The following is a 20,450-nucleotide window of genomic DNA, read 5'->3' as shown; positions in this document are numbered from 1 at the left end:
CTCACTTATAAGTGGGAGCTGAATAAAAAGAACACATGGACACATGAAGGGGAACAACACACACAGGGGTCTGTCAGAAAATAGGGGGTGGGAGGAGGGAGAGCATCAGGAAGAATAGCTAATGGATGCCAGGCTTAATAGCTGGGTGATGAGATGATCTGTGCAGCAAACTACCATGGAACATGTTTACCTATGTAACAAACCTGCACATCCTGCACATGTACCCCTGAACTTAAAATAAAAGTTGGAAATTAAAAAAAAACCACCATAATGGGGTGTTTTAATGCTTTCAATATTTATGCAGTTTTCACATTTACATATTCATGATATGAAAGGTCAGTACAATGAAAATATTTTTATTTTTAGGGAGAACCTGGTGTGCCTGGATCGCGTGGATTTCCAGTAAGTAAATGTAAAGCTACAGAATTGAAAATTTCCTATCTTTAGGTAAAATTCTGCCATTGTGAAATCTTTTTATTTATTTATTTATTTATTATTATACTTTAAGTTTTAGGGTACATGTGCAGTTTTCTGCATAATATACATGACAAATAAGTTGATGACATCTGGTATGGTAAGCATTCCTACTATGAGTGGAAAAATTTTAGAGAAGTTTGAATGTACAGTAGAAAATATATATTCTATTTGCAGGTGGTATTTCCCAGCAGACAATTCCCTCTTTACCTGCCATGGTAGAAAACACTTCTTGCATAACAACAGCAAATCTAAGTATTCAATGTTTAGACCATGGTATCACACCACATTCTTCACAACTGTTTTTATCTCTAATGAAATATCGACTAATCAGATATTATCACTTGCCTGATTCCTTGGCTAGTCTTTTTCTGCATTTGCACAATGTGGCAGGTGTGTGTTATTTGTATATATGAAGACCAGGTTCTTAGGCTGCTTTTCCTATCTATTTTGCTCTTTGTTCCACTTTTACTCTTGTCATTAATCTGTATTTTTTCTTCTTTTTTCCTATTTGTGCTATTTTCTTTGCCATATTTCAGCATGTCAACTTTTCCATTATAAGCCTATTTTCAGAAGTGAAGAGCTTGCTGGCCTTTCTCCCATATTTTTCAACTCAACTCTTAATCTCAACAATTTATAGAGATGCCTTTTTGTTTAGTGAAATTTGTTGAACATCTAGGTTTCTGACAATGAAATAACTTATTGATTACTTTGGTGTTTTCAAACACAACCCTTATTTCCTGAATTGACCTATGTATTAAAGTGTTCAAACTGGAGTCCTTTTTCCAGGAATGCCTTTTAAAATCCCACTGATTATTAAAACATACTGTCCATGTGAAGTTCTTGCTTGTTTTTCCTGTCCAACTAATTAGAAATAATAATATCATTATCAGTGCATTGATTCCATGGGATGCTTGGTATATGCATATTTTAGAAAAGCCAGTCTGGAGTGAAATGCTAACATGAATATCATATCACAGACAGCTGTGAATAAAAACCATTCTAACCAATGTAGGAGAGAAAAGAATAATGAGAAATCCCAAGGGGAAAAAATTGAACTTCGAAATTAAAGAGAGAGAATAGAGATCTAGGCAGCTGATATTCAGTTTTAATTTCAGCAAGCATATTATTAGGTTTTGTTATATGCTAGGCCCTGTGCTAGGAGTTGGGGCTAGGAAGATGAATAAGATGTGGTTCAATCCTTGATTATGTAAAGTTTGGTGTTGCTAAAGAGATATAAATGTAAAGAAGAAAATAGAATGACTATCTTAAAAATCAAATATAACATATTAAATTAGCATCCCATTGTAGGTTACTTCAGGAGTGACACCATTTTATTTTCAATATCTACTGGATTCAGTGTCTGAAAATATAGCCCAACCTTTCGAAAGGGAGGTGTGTTTCTGACCCTTTTTTGTCCCTGCCTCTCTGTGCTGAATGTTTGTTTGGGGAACTTCTAAACATAATTTATTATAGATTGTAAAACTAGAATGCTTTTAATGTAGGTTTCCTATAAAACGCTACAAATGAATAAAATCTGTAAACTCTCCAGTTGTGATGCACCTCTTTGTGAGTTATGGTAAGTTCTCCTGAGGGCAAGCATGGAAGGCTTCTTTACTTTGATTTCCTTAAAAAAAAAGTTTGGAAAAATCCCAGTTAGCATAGACATCAAAGGAATGTTAGAGGAGCTGAAATAAGCTTCTGCTTCCTGTAGAAGCAGAGACATGTTTGCTTTTCTTTATTCAGTGCTTTCTTTAGAATGAGCATCATTTTTAGTAATAGAGTTTATGGTTTATTTTAACTGAGTTATGTCTACATTCATATTTATACTAAGTATAAACCTCAAGCTATAAACATTTTTATTGTACTCTTTTAGGGCCGTGGTATTCCTGGACCCCCTGTAAGTATCACTTCATCATTTATTTTTACGCAGTCTATAAAAATGTCCTATTTCTCAAATCCCCACCTTATTCTCCTACTAACGGTCTACTCAGTGGTGTTTACAGTGTTCTACCTGCAAGATCTTAGGTAGCTACTAAGGATAACACCCTTATTCTGCTAAACAAAATATTTATTAATTTAGGAAATTTCTGCTGTATCTTAAGTAATTAAAGTTTGGTCAAATGAGTTATTGTATCATTGGAAACCAAAGCTAATACAGAAATGTAATTCTATTATTTATCATATTTGATATCATGTATGATAGATTGTAAAAATATTCATAAATGACCATTTGCTTTGATTTGTTGACTTCAGGGTCCTCCTGGGACAGCAGGACTCCCTGGAGAGCTTGGCCGTGTAGGACCTGTTGTGAGTACCACAGTGCACTTTGATAGACGTTTGCTGATTTAATAGAAGATGTTACTTGGGAAAGCAAATTACCCTAACTGTACATTTCCACTTGCAAACCAAAACATGGCAGATGAATTTCATTCCCGTTTATAATATTGATGTGAACCAGGAATAATAATAATTTTTGCAGAGTGATTTTAATTTTTTCCTAAATTTTTCAGCTAAACTTTTCTTCCCAACTTCCAGATTGTCAAGTAAGAGAGTGTCGTCCTCATTTTACAGACTCTCAGCCAGGACTGGAGTCTAGTGGCTTTTGTATTAGGCTCCCTGCATGAAATAAAAGTGAATAGCCTAAAATTATTACCATGTGTATTTATGTTAGGATCATTAAATTATAATTCAGCCAACAAAATTTAACTTTTAACATTAAAGAGCTGGGCTTCATAAAAAATGTGTCATGTAAAATGCTTCATATTGATATTAAGTAAACATTTCAAAAACGTTGACATAGTGATGTTATGTGAAGGTGCGTAATTGTAAACTCACTGTGGGAAGGAGCCATGTATCATATACCTTGTTTGTTCCTCTACATGTGCTTACTGTTTGCAAATTTATTTAGTGAACAAGTGAATGAATATGAAATGATTGTAAAGTTAAAATAATTGGGAGGTGCTTCCGACTCTTTATGGCAGAACATCAAGAAGGAAAATGTGCCAATAGTAAACATTGGATGTTAAGAGTAATTGGAACCCATTTTCATCTGAACGGTTTACTTCGATGTAGCTTTCTTTGATTTTCTGACCCATTGCAAGAGGTGCAGTGACAGACCAAGTGATAGATTGTGGGTGAACAGCACTTGCAAGAGTCAGGCACTGCAGAGATTAACCTCCCATTTCACAGCTTCAGACTGAGTGCAAGCCTTCTTTTGCACTGGTTAGCAGAATGGCACTAGCAGTATAGGTTGCTCTGGGTCCTCTGTAAATCAACTAGAAAAATAAGTAGTGTTTCCAATTTGCTTTCAGAGTAGATAAAATGTTTGTCCTATAGAGAAGAATTGGCTTTGCTTTTTCCCCTAGCTTCTCTCTGACTTGTTTTATTACCTCGGTGAGACTGGAATGCCTTTATTACTCTCATTTTGTAGAACTAATTGGATTACGGGCCACCCATCGATTTTGGTGGCAGGTCTATGCATGGCTGAGCTCGGTGGGGGTTTCCAGTAATACCACTCTCTTATGCCTCACTGGTTTTATGTACTGTGTTTTGACACATGTATAACCACTGTGTCGCAATTTTCAAATAACTTAGGGTGACCCTGGGAGAAGAGGACCACCTGGCCCCCCTGGCCCCCCAGGACCCAGAGTAAGTTATTTGCAGCTTGAATTTCTCTTTGTGTCTGAGAGTCAGGGTTGAAAAAAATCTAAGAATCCAAAATGGAAGTTCCTATTAATTGAGTCATTGTCCCAAATTTCCAAAACGGCTATCAATTTTTTCATGCACTCAGGGCATGGTTCTGTTTAGGGCAAGAAGTAGAAGAATCACAATAATTTAAAAGGTGGTTTTTATAGGGCATATCTTACTCATTACTTTTGAAGTCTTTTGACAGTTGTGATGTTTCAAATGCTCAAAACTTAGATATATAAATGAAGCATTTTCAAATGAACTAGTTTTTACAAAGGTTTTCATAGTAAGAAAAATTTAAAGAATATGAGTTTAAATGGAAGGTAATTCATATTTTTATTTGTAATTCAGAGTTCCCCACATTTTCTATTTTGCCTCTTATTTCATTTCCCTTCAATGTCTTCCCAAAATAATCTACTGCAATTCATGGCTCTCCAAAGAGAACATGCCCATGAGTCAGGATTTTAGAATATTAGCATATTATCTGGTTTCTTATATTTTATTAAACAAATATATTTTACACTTTTGCCTGATGAGCTTTCTATTATTAGTACGTTCGAATTCATTATTTAATTGTATTCTGAACCTTAATATTTTGTTTACTTTAGGGAACAATTGGCTTTCATGATGGAGATCCATTGGTAAGATGCTTTCCTTTGAACAAAATATAGTTTTAATTCAAAGACCATATAGTCTGCAGATGAGTTTTCTTTAAAAGATTTCCCTGGAATATTCTATGTGTCTGTGTTTTCCTTTCACTCAAATGGCAGAGCAGTCTGTAACACTAGTGGACTAGTGGCTTGCATCTACTCAGACTAATAATTTTTCATTATAGATGTATCTTTGTTCTTCTATAGTCTTTTTACTTTATGACTAAGACATGCTTTTCACTAGAGCATCCAGGTTTTAAAGAGATAGAGTTCAAATAACTTCTTCTAGGATTTGTTTTACTCACAGATTAACAGTCCAATGATGGTGGTAATGTGCACTAAATGCGATGTTGGCCCATTTGATTGGAGACACGAACCTCAGGATGGGGCTAGTCTAGTGGAATGGGAAGGGGAAATGAATCCTGTCATGGTACAATATGTTATCTGTAAACATATTTTCCTTAATAAATTAGAGTTGAAATAAATATTGCAAAATATTAACATTTATTAAATCTGGATGGCACATTCATGGGGGAGGGTATTATATTCTCTACACTTTTCTGTTAGCTAGAAATATTTCTGGCTTTAAATGTGAAATAATAATAATAAAAAGGAAAGGGGTATTTAGAATTATTCAATGAATATTATTGCAATGGAGTTCTGTAACTGGAATCCCTTAAAAAGAGACTGTCACAAAGCGGGAGTCCTAGTTTATGCACTCTGTCTGTCTTTCTTTCTCTTTGTTCCCTCTCTCCCTGGCAGTGTCCCAATGCCTGTCCACCAGGTCGCTCAGGATATCCAGGCCTACCAGGCATGAGGGTAAGAGAATAACTTCCAGTATTTTAAGAGTATTATCCACAGATAAAATGGAGACTTTACTTTAAGCATTAGCCTTCCTGGTGCAGAGACCCCACTTGGATGATCAGGCAAGTAGTGCTTATTCAGTCCTAGCAATTCCAGTTGCCCTTGACATGTTATTCCTGTATTCCTACCAAGACATGGAGGTTTAATCATAGGATGGCTTTCTAGTTCAGGGAAGAAATACCAATAAAATATATTGGATTGAGAGACTTTAGAACACCAAAGTAAGATTCAGAAGTTTGCTTCCTGGCTGAGTGTAGTGGTTCATGCCTGTAATCCTAGAACTTTGGGAGGCCAAGGCGGGAGGATTGCTTAAACCCAGGAGTTTGAGACCAACCTGGACAACAGAGGGAGACCCCTGTCTCTACAAAAAATAAAAAATTAGCTAGGCATGGTGGCATGCACTTGTAGTCCTGGCTACTCAGGAGGCTGAGGTGGGAGGATCACTTGAGCTCGAGAAGTCAAGGTTGCAATGAGCTATGATTGTGCCACTGCAGTCCAGCCTGGGTGGTGGAGGGAGACCTTGTCTCAAAAAAAAAAAAAAAGTGCTTCCTATTAAAGGAGATAGTGAGTGGTGGGGGCAGTTGGAGGGGGTTGTGTACATAATGTATTTGAAAACTTTTAGTTAAAAAAATTTTGAAAAACTGTGCAAAATAGTCAGGAAAAGAGACTTTCCCAAAGTATTTTTCTCTGTCTGCCACCGTAATTACTTGGAAGTTTTCCATACAAACAAAAAATAAATACCAAATTCTGGGGATAAATAGCTTTCTCTCTCTCTAGTCTCTCAGTCTAAAGTGATTTTGGGACATTCCAGACCAATGGAGCTCTGCTGTGATCTGAAAGGCCCGAAGGCACTGATTTTCCATTAGAGTTTTTCTAAGGGTAGTTTTGGTGGGTTCCCTCAACTGCAGAAGATTCAGCCTGGACTGGTGTCCTATTTTTCAAAAAGATTTCTTTGAGGGGTGAAAGTTCCGACAGTTTTCATTTTGGAACGCTTGTCTCACGGTTTTGTCTCCTGTTACAAAGCACACACATGCTTAGGACAGGTGGCCTGACAAGAAAAGATAGGGATCTTTTCATCCAATGCAGCTTTCACCCACTGCCCTTTATTGCTTTCCCTTTGCACTTAAAAACCGTACACAGTAGGCTGGGCGCGGTGGCTCACGCCTGTAATCCCAGCACTTTGGGAGGCCGAGGTGAGTGGATCACCTGACGTTGGGAGTTCGAGACCAGCCTGACTAACATGGAGAAACGCTGTCTCTACTAAAAATACAAAATTAGCCGGGCATAGTGGCACACGCCTGTAATCCCTGCTACTCGGGAAGCTGAGAGAAGAGAATTGCTTGAACCCAGGAGGTGGAGGTTGCGGTGAGCAGAGGTCGCGCCATTGCACTCCAGCCTGAGCAACAAGAGCGAAGCTCCATCTCAAAAAAAAAAAAAAAAAAAAAAAAAAACCAAACAAACAACAACAAAAAATGTACAGAGAAAGAGGCAGAAAGTTGTGCATCCGAGAAAGTCCACTTACACCAGCCCTTCCTCCACCATCAGGAAGGAGGTGGGAATGGAGGAGTCCGAAGGGTTTTCAGAGCAGCCTTCAGAGGGCAGGGGATAGCCAGCTGAGCTTGGTCAAGGCTGTCACTTCTGAAAGGTTAAGTTACCGGAACTAGAGAAGACTTAATGCTCCTAACCCGTGTGAGGAAGTTGGAGAAATAGGGAATAGGGATCTAGGAAATAGCAGGCAAGTATCAATGAATCACATTGCTGAACTAGGTAATGAAGTGTATTATTCTAGAGCAGTGTTTTTCTATTAAGTAAAACTGATATTAATTATATATGGCAGTCATGGTGCTGTTAAGGTCATTTAAGGCATTAATTTTCTTTGTGACATAACTCATTTCTTAGTAATACATTGGCACTGATTTAGGGAAGCAGGATCACTTTATGAGCCTTCTGATCACTTTCTGTACCAAACTCAAGACAGTTACTTATTTTGCATTTGTTAGGGTCATAAAGGGGCTAAAGGAGAAATTGGTGAACCAGGAAGACAAGGACACAAGGTAAGGAAAATGGGTATTTAGTGGATAAATTGTGATTAGGAGTTATTGGTCACTTTCATTATAAGAAATTAGGAATTATAGGAAATAATGAACCTCGATATTTTACCATTCTTTTTAAAATAATGATTGATAAGTTCTAAGCAGATGCATCAATATTTGACTAAATATCATATTCTAAAGTTGTTCATTTACAAAAAAAACTTACAAATAAGGCACCAGACATTTTCATTTTTTTCTGTCACTACCTTTTCTTTTCTTTTCAAATCAATCACACTCAGCTTTTTTCCTTGATGCTATGATAGTCCAACATTATTCAGACAGTTGTTCCACTTCACCAGACAAAATTTTATGACATTTGTAAAATTTTATGACAAGTGTTGCTGAGACTAGCAAACAGAGAAGTTGGTAATTGGCTTATAGCTTCTCATCTCAAGTTCTGAAACAATTTATCTATTTATTTCTGACCTCATTTCAATATAACCTAGATTCTGAGTAAGCTGGAGGTTAGTAATAACTTACGTTATTATCTGCATAGAAATAGAATCCACAGCACAATTTGCATTGCAGCTGGCATGCCCGGCAGAAAAACCAAGGCTGGGATTTAAAGCAAGGTAACATATTTGCCCTTTTTTCATCCACTAGTGTAAGAATATCTAAGAATTTGACTTCCTGCATAGTAGGTTTTCTCTTGGTAAATTTGATAATATTTTACAAAGTTAAGTTGTTATTAATGCAGGTCCTCTTGACTTTGTTGACTATGTCCTTCTACCCCTTTATTGGGTAGTGATAGAAGGTTAGTCTATTCTTTGGAAGTCAAGAACTCAAGAGGCAATTTATCAGTGTCTTCAGGCATTAATACCCTTGAAATTCTTAGCTAAAAATCAGTTTGTTAAATAGCCTCAAACAATCAGGATAAATAGACCAATTTTCTGTAACCTATTACAGTTTGGACATTTATTTTAAAAGTCTCTTATTACATAGGCTGTGATAGTTAAGGCATTTTATTTATCTGAAATATAACAGCTGGGTTCCTAATGTCAAATTGGAGAAAATAGGAAAAAAACCCAAGTGCTTTGGAAATTTCTCTGTATGATCATTCTTCCATTGAATCTTAAAAATTGTCATTAAAAGTTTTGACAAATATAAAGTACCTGCTATGTGCTAGGGTTATTCTGAGCACTGGGGGCACAGAAGCCAAAAAAAAAAAAAAAAAAGTAAAAGCACAGGGGACTAAATTAAATATGTCATAGCCATATAATAATAGAGTATTAGTTAACTACAAAAAACAAGTGTGTACGAATATTAAATTACATCAAAAGATATTCATGAGGTATTCTATGCAGTAAAGCAGATGTAGTAGACTTCTGTTATTTTTGATGTTTGTATCCCTTTCTCCTTCTTTTGATGATGCTTTCCTTTGGGGAATTTTCACTCCCCCATCCCACAGGATTTGGAGATGGAGCTGTTAATCCAGATGCCTCTCCACTTTTCCCATGAAAGTAGTCTTTTTAATATTTAAACAAGTTAATTATCTAGATTCTCAAATTTGGTTTGATGTTCAGTGGAAAACCTACAATTTTTTTTGGCATGTCAAGTAATTGGCCAAAATTTACTTTGAAAGTTGTTGAAAATTTCTTTGATTTATTTTACATTTTAGTGTCACTTAAAAGTGTAAGTGATGTCTTTGAAAATCGATAGGATGGCCATAGCTCATTGCAGAATGAACCTTGAAAGGCTGAGCAGATAGACTGAACTGAAACTGAAAACAGAATGGTAAGAGGTTGGAGGCCTGAAGTTTGGATTCAAATTCACAAATTTGCCTTGAATTTTACCCAAATTAGTTAATGAAGATCTTTAAAACTGTTTATGAATATAGGAATTAATAGTAAAATTTCAATAATCAAAATGTTGTGGTATTTGTAACATCATACAGCAGGTCAATACTTATGCAAATATCATAGTGAAATGATAATAAATTGCTACTCCTAAACTTCATAATTATGGATTAGTTGTTTGGTTTTCACCTGTAGGTGAAACAATTCAAATATATTACTCCAAAGTTTATGGAGAATCTATGGAAAATACCCTGCACCTTGTTATGGAAAAATTTCAGTGGACATATCAATCACTGCTGTTTTGTATCTAGTTTTATATTTTTGTAGGGAAATAGAAGTAGAATTTAATTAGGCACACATGATGATTATCTGTGCCAAGAACTAGCTAATTCTCTGGCTTTCCTATTGGGACTGCCTCTTCCAACTGTCAGTCATAGATTCTAGTGAAATATAATCTGAATATAATTATGAGGCTAAAACCAATATGTATGACTCTCATAATTTGTTTAAAAAATCAAGAGAAATGATTCAATATTGTCAAGGTTTTAACTCTTGCCATATTAATTTATTAATTTAATGCAGTCCTAGTACAAAGCAAGTAGACTCTGTGAAGATTTGCCCAATGATTCTAAAGTTTATTTGGAAGAGTAAACATTTAGGAAATCTAAAAAATAAGAGTAACTATAAATGAAAAATAAAGATAAGGGAATTCTCCTTACCTGAGATTAAAATGTATTATAGAATTTCAGTAATTAACATGTTGTGGCATTGGCAACATCATATAGTAGATCGGTAGAGCAGAATCAAAGTTTAGAGCCAATAACAATTTAGTATATGTTAAGGATGAATTTTGAAACCTGCGTGGAGAGAATCTATTTTTGGAAGAGTGGCCAGTTACTAAGAAAAAAGAAAAAAGATGTATACGTTTTGCTTTACATCAAAACAAATTACTGGTAATTAAAGATTTCTATGTAAGAAGAAATAGAGCAAAAATACAAATAAATGTATATTTTTAGAGTGGAAAAGGCTTTTCTATGAGTGACATCAGGAGGTATAACCCATGAAAGAAATGGCTGATTTACATTAAAATATTGTATAAGGTGCAAAAATTATAATAAGAAAAGCTAAAATAATCACGATGAAAAATATTGTAGCTTATGAAAAAGTTTTCATAGTATAATTACATTTTTCTAATAATAAGTCCCCCCCCATTTGACACACACTTGGAACATAAATGAGTAACTTTACTCTCTCTACCTCTCTTTATTTTTCTTGATATCTTTGTCTCTCTTCCTCTTTCACCCACTTTAGAAAAATTTTGAAAGAATAACATCTAAATGTTACTGGTATTTATAGTTAAATGGTGGTATTTGGGTGACTTTTTATATGTAGGCTTCTCTGTATTTTCTGAATGTTCTACAATTAATTTGGACTACCCATATAAATAATTTAAGAAAGTAGAATAATTCAGGAGTCACCAAGTTAACTTAAAACATAATGAGTTAGACCAAGCCTATTTCTATGTTCATTTGCTAGAATAACATTTGGTGTGCTTTTCTTTTCTTTTTTCTTTTTTTTCTTTAGGGTGAAGAAGGTGACCAGGGAGAATTCGGAGAAGTTGGAGCTCAAGGACCTCCAGTAAAGTATTTTTTAAAAAATATTTAACTAGGATATGTAAATATTCTTTTCATGACTGTTGGAATATCTTCTATTTAGCAGTTGGATGAACAGCATTACATGAACTTGGTGTCCTCTATTTTCCACCACGCCAGCACTGGGGGATAACTACTTCTTCAAAATAGGAGAGGGTCTTCATTATATATTCTAGCACTTTTTTAACAGAAAAATTCTACCTATAATTACATATATTCATTTACCAGATTTCAGGGCCAGGCAATTGAAAAGCAAATACTAAGCACAAAAGGATGATACATATCTTTTATGTTCTATCGTATTATCACATGATATAATGAGAAAATTTTGTGTGTTCTAAATATGCAGTAGGTATATCATTTATTGGATTAATGTAGCTTATTCCAGTATGCAATCATTATAATTAATTAAAACATTCTTAATTGCTCATATCATGTCTTTTAATAAAAAATTGGTCCCTCGTGCTTTAGCAGATTTCTGCAATAATATTCACAGTAAGGTGATTTGGGGCATCATCAAACTTCAGTTTCAAATGTTGTTAAATCAGAATTTGCCTTACTTTTGTATTACATTAAAATGGAGTTGTTACACTTTTTTTCTTGTTAAAATGAGTAATGACAATTTTGGAAATAATAATTGAAGAATATTAGTTAAACATTGCAGCTAGCCAGGTTATAGACTCTACAGAAGACGAGCTCAGGTACTATTCTTAGAAACTGACGAATTGAAGACAAACACAGGAACACCCTTCACCTGCTCTGCTCTTCTCCACAGGACTGGCTGTTTAAAAAGGGTTCAGCGAGCTGTGCAGATTAATGTTTAAGGGAATTTAAAGTGTAAGGGAAATTAAGTTAAAGGAAGTAAGTCAGAGGATCTGGAAGAAATGGTCTCTGCCTTCAAGCCACATGAGAACTTCCAGGGAATCTGTGGTGTCTAGGGTGTTTATTTCAGAAGTTTGCCCTCCCCTGAGTGTTTGCCATATAAGACATTAGGAGCTGGACTCTTTCGCAGGTGGGAGATAAGGATACATGGTGTAAGAGACATATGCTTTTTTTTTTGATCTGATGAAAATTTGGTAGGGATTTAAAGTTTTTAAAAAAAATTTTATAAAAGCCATTCCCAAAGATTATCAAAACAGGGTTTTGCAAACAACATTCTAAAACAGTATTTTCAGGGATTAAGGATCTATGTTGGGTACTGCGTGGCTCAAGTGGTCCATTGGGGGATATCCGTTAGTGCTTGATTACCTTCTGCTATTTGGGAATAGGTATGCCAAATTTAAAAAGCATGTACTTTTTAAATGTACATGCACAAATATAAAGTAATGCACAACTTTAAAAAATATGCTTCTTGGAATATTTAGAAAAAGCTCTGTTCTTCAAAGTAGACACCTTAAGAGAAAATATGTGGTATTCTCGTGTCATTGCTATTGACTCAAATATTTCTTTTTGTAGAAATAACTTTAGAGTCAGTAAATGAGGTACACAAGAAAGAGCAGCTTTCATCTGATATGGCCACATCTCACTCGATATTCTAAATGGATATCCTAAACTGGATCATCCTGCATATTTGAATTGGAGGTCATTCCTGACTGATCTACATAGAATTTGTGACTGGTCTGAATGAAGAGTTGATCATGGACTTGCCCCATTTTCTCTAAGTGAGAAGAAGAGGGAAATGCTGGCCTAGAGCTCCTTTATCTTAAGCCAATGGGGACAGTTAGCAGGTTGTCCAGAAGTAGCTACCCCCACTTTCCTAATGGAGCATCCACCCTCCTCTGCTTCCAAGGGTATTCCCCTAGCTCACTCCTTCCAGGATCCATTTCTGGATCCCTCCTAGTATGGGGCCAGAGAGTCCAGAATGGTAACATTTCGGTATTGAAAGAGATCCTAGAAATCACATCCCGCCCCTCGTTTTTAGGATTATCCACTCTTATGACTAAGATGGGTTCCTATTGCCCCGAGTTGGAATTCAGAATGCCTTTCATCATAAGAATGGTATAATGAATAGTGACTACAAGGGGTTGATGGAGGCTCCAGCTCCTTTCTAGGTTATAGGCTTTCGTGGGCTAGCCTGGGAACCTACTGCTTTTGATGGTGTCCATTTGTGAGAAAAAAATTATTTCAAGGTTTAAAATCATGTTACATGTAACCAGGTTACATGCCACGAAGGAAGTGGGAATGATAGTGTAAGTTCTACATACGAGTTAAAAGGTAAGTCAAACATATTATCACAATTTCTCTTATGCTGGTATTTACTTTTTTGTCATAAGCGATTGTGTCAACTCCAGTTTTGTGTACGACTTCAGAATTTTATAAAAAGGTTTACCATCAGAAGAATTCTCCTTGGACTTTCTAAACTAGAAATGTTTGTCTATATATATAGTTACTATTTCTTAGTATTACCTTTGGTTATGATAATATCCATTGTCTAGATCAGCTTTTGTGATGAGATTTTTAAAAATCTTTGCTTCAACTAAAATAATTCACTTTTCTTTTTTATATTTCCAGGGAGCCCAGGGTTTGCGAGGCATCACCGGCATAGTTGGGGACAAAGGGGAAAAAGTAAGATGGTGATGACAATAATATAATACCAAAATGTGTTAAATATTTAAAATTTTGGCCATTTAAACGTAACTTTTTATCTTCAACAACTTTTTTTTTTTTTTTTTTGAGTTGGAGTTTCACTCTTGTTGCCCAGGCTGGAGTGCAATGGCGCGATCTTGGCTCACTGCAACCTCTGCCTCCTGGGTTCAAGTGATACTCCTGTCTCAGCCTCACGAGTAGAGCAGCTGGGATTACAGGCGCCTGCCACCATGCCCGGCTAATTTTTGTATTTTTTAGTAGAGACGGGGTTTCACCATGTTGGCCAGGCAGGTCCTGAACTCCGGACCTCAGGTAATCCACCTGGCTCGGCCTCCCAAAGTACTGGGATTACAGGTGTGAGCCACCACGCCCAGCCTAACAACATGACATTTTATGATGCTTTGTAGATGTGTGATTAGGTTTTCACAATTCTGTTGTAAGCACAGATAATAGGAATGAGCAGTATGCATGATATTTGCCATGTATTAATTTATTTTAAATTATATTGAGTAAATCAGAGTAAACAAGGTTGTTACATTTTAACTCATTGTCATGATCAGTGGTTAGCTTTGATAACACTGGCACAGTGCCTGGAGCGCTTCTGGTCAGGCAAGGCAAAGACAGGGAGGATGGAAAAGGAGAGGTAAGCCAAGGCAGGAGATCCCCAAAGACACTGGAGCCTCCAGTGACCCACCTGCAAGCTGATCCATGAGCCCTGCCCTTAGCATGGGTTATACACTTATGGCTGGAGGACACTAGCCTGCCCTTAGCCCAGTCTCAGAAACCAGATTCCCCCAGCACTTCCATACCAAGGCACTCTGCAGGCTGCTGGGGAGATTCCAAGGGGAATAAGACCTGTATCAAGTCAGTTATTTATTGGGCAAGACAAATAAGTAGTTAGTTAACTACAATGCAAGCAAAAGAGACATGAATCTGAGAGCCAGTGGTATGATGGAGTGCAGCGGAAGCAGGGCTAATCTTGATAGGGAAACTGAGAGGGCCCATGAAGGAAGTGGCATTAGAAGGATGTGGAGCCTGGAAGGATGAGGTGTTGCCGTTGGTGGAGGATGAAGGACAGGCTATGTTTAGCTGAGTGATTATCATCACAGCATCATCATGATGCGTTCAGAAGTGTTGTCCTTGGTGTGTGTGTAGGGGTGTGTTTAGCCTCTCTATCAGATTTTAAGAAAATGGTTACCACTTCTTGGATGTTAGGAAAGTTAATTTATAGGCTCCAGAAAATACAAAAGGCATCTTTGCCCACTGTCACTTCTGACCCTGACCTCATTCTCTTTATAACTTCTATGGCTAATTGGTGTCAGTTCCCCCAGCAGCACAGAGCCTTTTATTAACAGTTAATTAACAATACGTTGTACATTGTACATGCTCAATAAATGAAATTAAATTTTTCTTTTTAAAAAAGAGATGCACAGCTTGGTGAATGAAGGATGAAGCTTATTTATCATTTTTTTGTCAATTTAATTTTTTTTTCCAGGCTCTTTGTCACTTCTAGGTATTTTCATTCTGCTTGCTTTCCTTATCCATCTTTTCAATCAATATTTCTTTTCTGAAAACTTTGTATTTGTTAAACATATTAGATGCATTCATATTTCTATATTTATGTCACCTTAAGTAACATTCACTGTGTGTCTTTTCTTTTATCAGATAATAGATCCCATTTATTTTCAAGTTCCTGATACCTTCATTTTTTTCTGGATTTAAATCATCCCCTAGAATATGTGACCCCTCACTTTGAAACCAATTACTGTTCTTGATATGGTCTTCATTTGAGATATTTTTCCATTTGGTATTTTTCAAAACTTCTCATTTCCTCTAAGTTCTGTCAAATTGCTTTAAAAAAGAAAGAAAAAAAAGCTCTTCTTGTGAACTCAGACCCATGGAGTGGTTACCTAGTAACAGCAGTTTGGGTCTAAGCTCATGCTGAACAGCAATAAGAGAGAGAGAGAGAGAGAGAGTGCATCAAAGCCACTTCTATAATGCAAAGGCTGGGTTCTGCTCTTGTAATGCAAGGTGAATGATAAATTCAAGGTCTTTTTCAGGTCTTCAAAATCTCTTCTTCTCTGGTGAATGTAGAATGCTTTTTGCTCTGTCCTACTTTTTAGGGATCAAAGAATGTCAGGGCTCTCTGATACCTCTGCTTCAGTTGAGTTCCTTCTTTGATTCTACCTATGTCTGAACCTTCTATCATGGATTTTCTAATTTTTAATTCTTACTACACATGCCGTCCACCTGGTTTTCTTGATTTGACACTTGATTCAAATTTGACACTTGATTTCTTGGCCTGACATCTATCCAGTATTCTTGATTGTTTTTCATTTATTTTATCATCTTCTCATCTCAACTTGGTTCATTAGAAGGCTGCCTCATTATGCCTTTTTATTCACTTAGTAGATAAGAAAAATAAAGATAGGGGTTTATTTTGTCAGCTAGCATATGTAGAGAGCACTAAAAACACTTTTTAAGATCTTAATATCACATTTTGATTCTCATGATGAAAATAAAGAGGTGATAGTGTACAATATGTTAGCCACATCAGAGATTATTTCAAGATAATTAGATTTATAAAGCTCTGAGTCATTCTTATGTCATCACTTGGTAGAGTGGATCTGCTCTTGAGAAAATAGGCCGGTTACTTTATATAAATTGAACCTAATAGCTGTCCAGGATGGAAGAGGGTATGCTCAGGTCCTTCCAGTAATTCATTCTTCTGAATCATGTGGCTGGACTTCTTATTCCAGATCTTGATGGGAGATCCAGAGTCCCAGAAATCCCTCTCACAGTTGTGGCAGCAACAGAGTATAGCAGCTGTTCTTAGAGTGGCTCCATGGCCTTCATCGTCAATAAATTTTTTGTGTGTGTTTTTCAGACAGGGTCTCACGCTGTCGCCCAGGCTGGAGTGCAGTGGTGCTCTCTCCACTCAACGCAATCTCCTCCTCTCGGGCCCAAGTGATTCTCTTGCTCTAGCCTCCTGAGTAGCTGGGATTACAGGCATGTGCCAACAGACCCAGCTAATTTTTGTATTTTTGTAGAGACTGGGTTTCGCCATGTTGGCCAGGCTGTCTGGAACTCCTGGTCTCATGTGATCCCCCCACCTGGCGGTTAATTAATTTCTATAGAAATGTTAAGAACCCTGGAGAGTGGCTACCAAACTGCTTCTAATAGATTTACCGATCTATTAATAAGCACCTGTGTTTTTAGCTCATGTCAGCAACTGAGGATGGGTGCAGTGTTAACTTAAAACATACAGACTGGGCTGGGTGCAGTGGCTAGCGCCTGTAATCTCAGCACTTTGGGAGGCCAAGGTGGGCGGATCATGAGGTCAAGAGATTGGGACCATCCTGGTCAACATGGTGAAATCCCGTCTCTACTAAAAATACAAAAATTAGCTGGGCATGATGGCGTGCGCCTGTAGTCCCAGCTACTCAGGAGGCTGAAGCAGGAGAATTGCTTGAACCCGGGAGGCGGAGGTTGCAGTGAGCCAAGATGGCGCCACTGCACTCCAGCCTGGGCAACAAGAGCGAAACCCTGTCTACAAAAAAAAAAAAAAATTACACAGTGACATCAAAGATTGTGTTTAAGTACAATTGGTATGCTGAGTAGATGTAAACAAGTTTACCTGAGGTGCCTGAGTAATTACTCCTCAGGGATCACTGTGTGTATTACAGGCACAAAACCTCCTTTTCATCTGGCTATTAAATTTCTTTAGAAGGATGGATGCTTCCTTTAACATACATGACTGATCTCAGTTTTTTTCCATTGTCTTGTTTTTTTGCAGGGTGCTCGGGGCTTAGATGGTGAACCTGGGCCTCAGGGTCTTCCTGGTGCACCTGTAAGTGATTTTCCTTCCACAAAACCCAATGATAGATTTTTTTTTTTTTTGCTATGTATGCATGTGTGTGCAGTATTGTTTATGTGTGAATAATTAAAGTGGAAAAATGGAAAATTTATATATATATGTTTAAATTTAAATTTAATTAAGACAGGTATCTTTCTCGGGTACATAGAAATGTTCTTCTGACTTGATATGATTTTTTTCTTCATAGATTAAGCCAAATTATTAAGTATTTATGTTTGCGTGTTTTCCTTTTCTTTGGTTATCAGGACGCCTTGAGTCTCAGTAACTATCTCGTTTCTACTTTCTTGCCCATTTGATATTTTTCATTTTCTATGGTTTCTGACTTCCTTAGTCCACATTTTGATTGCCATATGTCCATGGGTCATTATTTTAGGTTTCCTCAAGCCTGTTTTTGGGAGGGAAATAGACAAAAAAGCCATCCATTGATAATTGAATATGCCACATAAAAAGTAGAAAATATATAAGAAAGACAGAATTTCCAACTGTCAAAGTCCTGTGTTCCAATGGGAAAGACAGAAAGTAACTCAATGATAAACTATACAAGATCAAATGCTAGAGCACAGAATAGATGTAATCCATGTAAGAGGACCTGAGGGGGAGGTTGGTTTGAAAGCCTATGGGCAGGAAAGACAGCAAAGTACAGGGGTGGCACTGTTGGTGGTGATGGGGTTATGTGTGCTGTCATAGGGGCTGTCACTGCCTGGAGTGGAAAGTTTGGCTGAAAAGATGAGATTGGAAGGATAAGGTAGAGATACATAATGGAGAATGTTTAATGCCAACCTGAGTCATTTGAACAGATCCAGTAGCAATAGGGAGCCATTTGAGGTTTTAGAGTTAAGCAACTCAACAAAAGCTGTATTTTAGGAAGACACAGCCTCTTATCTATTACCACCTGTAGCGTATATCAACATTAGCTAGATCACTTCGACAGAAATCACTAATATTGACTGGGGGATTAAATAATATGAGGGAAAGATTGGCAGCTAATCCAAACCTCAAACCTCTATAACAGTCAATGAAGTTAGCTGATATGTACATGCAGTTACTGATGTCGAAATCCACTGCATGGATCCATTATATGTTACACACAAGAACACAGAGGCATAGTGCATTTAAGGGGAAAACAAAAGACCATCAAGTGTCAGTTATCTCTATGGCAATATCCATTTTTAAGACAATGCCATTTTTATAAAAAGACTTCTTCATCTAGGCTTCCTTGATAGAGCAAAGCCATTGTGGTGGAAGACTAATAGTTTGGTGACGTGGATGATACTTTCTAATTTTTAAAAGTTGATTAATAAGTAACTTTTGCTTGTATTAACAAAATTTTATTTTCATACAGGGTGATCAAGGACAGCGAGGACCTCCAGGAGAAGCAGGTCCCAAAGGAGATAGAGTGAGTTTAAATTCAGTCACTCCAAGCCTCCTGCTTTTCAGTGTCATCTGCTGATTATGCTGATCTCTTTGACAAGTCTAAGTATTATGTTAACTGAACATGTCTTGTCTATTCTTTCTCTTCCTCCCTGCAGGGGGCTGAAGGTGCTAGAGGAATTCCTGGTCTCCCTGGGTCCAAAGGAGACACGGTATGTCCTGAGCTGTAGTCATCAAGCACATTTTTCAGTGATCATTGACTTGCAATGAAACTTTAGAAAATAATGAAGGGAAAAAGAATGTGACTGTGTGTAAGAGACAGTATGTTTCTTTGTGTGTGTTTAGGGTTTGCCAGGTGTGGATGGCCGTGATGGGATCCCTGGAATGCCTGGAACAAAGGTAGGCTGTGTAATTTACTCCAAGAGTGAGTGGGGCTGTCTCTGCCCTGGCCAACTGAGTGTGGCATTTCCATTACTAAATCACCAAAAGATTTATTTAGCTAGCTTTGGCTTTTTCCCTTCCTTTAATTTTTGAATCAAGTGTCAAATATGAAATACTTACTAGAATAGTATAATTATTTGCTTGGTTTCAGGAACTCAGTAAAATTGCCCTGTTGATGAAAGTAGGTTGAGAGAGACTGTGCATTTTGGTTGAATTATGTCCTATTTCCCACCCTACTCCCCCACCCTAAATTAAGTCACTTTATAAAAGTGCATGTAAAGTCAGCTGTTGGGACAATCCTTTTACTTAAAACGTCTGTGCTCCTCCGTTTCTTAAAAGAAATACAGCAGCTCATACAGGTTCAATCATGTGATAAAAGCTTTTTTTGCAGGGTGAACCAGGAAAACCTGGGCCTCCTGGTGATGCAGGATTGCAGGGGTTACCAGTAAGTATTTGATTCTTTACATGTTAATTGGTTTATATACATGTTTTAAAGATATACATTTTGGGGAGAGACATGCTACCTAATTTGATAAGTTCTGGGGAAGATATGATGTTTTACTTTTACATTTTTACAATTTACATTTGTATTTTATATTTTATACTTTTTCTCTGAATAGCTATTTGTGTAATAACTGTAAATAATAGGCTTTAATTTTATGTTTTGGATTCCTTTTCTCTCTTTAGTTTACTCAGTCTTTTTTTACATATTTTTTAACTAACCCTAAGCTGTAGGCCAGTGTGATATATTTCATTCCACTTTAAACCGGTTCTAAAGTTCTTGTTAGTAGGATTAAGCAACAAGAGTGCTGAGAGTATGCTCAGGTGACCCCTTGGATTATGTACTATTTTTAATCATTCAAATTGGTGTTTCCCTGCATTAATGTGTCTGGAAGTTCGTGTGGATTGTACCACGTGTATTCTTGGCTCTTTTGGAGGCAAATCTTTCTAATTAA

General features: G+C 36.8%; 1 protein-coding gene across 2 annotated transcripts in view; it reads left to right on the top strand.

Moving 5' to 3' along the window:
- Window positions 1-20,450, top strand: part of COL9A1 (collagen type IX alpha 1 chain) — a 198,958-nt gene that overhangs the window by 140,607 nt on the left and 37,901 nt on the right. For both annotated transcript variants that reach the window (XM_055113856.2, XM_057302539.2), the window contains 14 exons: window positions 367-402; window positions 2,351-2,374; window positions 2,731-2,784; window positions 4,072-4,125; window positions 4,773-4,805; window positions 5,577-5,633; window positions 7,679-7,732; window positions 11,152-11,205; window positions 13,731-13,784; window positions 17,602-17,655; window positions 19,025-19,078; window positions 19,212-19,265; window positions 19,399-19,452; window positions 19,886-19,939. In XM_055113856.2, the coding sequence (XP_054969831.2) occupies window positions 367-402; window positions 2,351-2,374; window positions 2,731-2,784; window positions 4,072-4,125; window positions 4,773-4,805; window positions 5,577-5,633; window positions 7,679-7,732; window positions 11,152-11,205; window positions 13,731-13,784; window positions 17,602-17,655; window positions 19,025-19,078; window positions 19,212-19,265; window positions 19,399-19,452; window positions 19,886-19,939 (690 nt within the window). The remainder of the gene's footprint in view (window positions 1-366; window positions 403-2,350; window positions 2,375-2,730; window positions 2,785-4,071; window positions 4,126-4,772; window positions 4,806-5,576; window positions 5,634-7,678; window positions 7,733-11,151; window positions 11,206-13,730; window positions 13,785-17,601; window positions 17,656-19,024; window positions 19,079-19,211; window positions 19,266-19,398; window positions 19,453-19,885; window positions 19,940-20,450) is intronic.

Source organism: Pan paniscus, chromosome 5 (genome assembly GCF_029289425.2).
Source record: "Pan paniscus chromosome 5, NHGRI_mPanPan1-v2.0_pri, whole genome shotgun sequence".
Taxonomy (NCBI): domain Eukaryota; kingdom Metazoa; phylum Chordata; class Mammalia; order Primates; family Hominidae; genus Pan; species Pan paniscus.
This window is presented reverse-complemented; position numbering and strand designations above follow the sequence as displayed.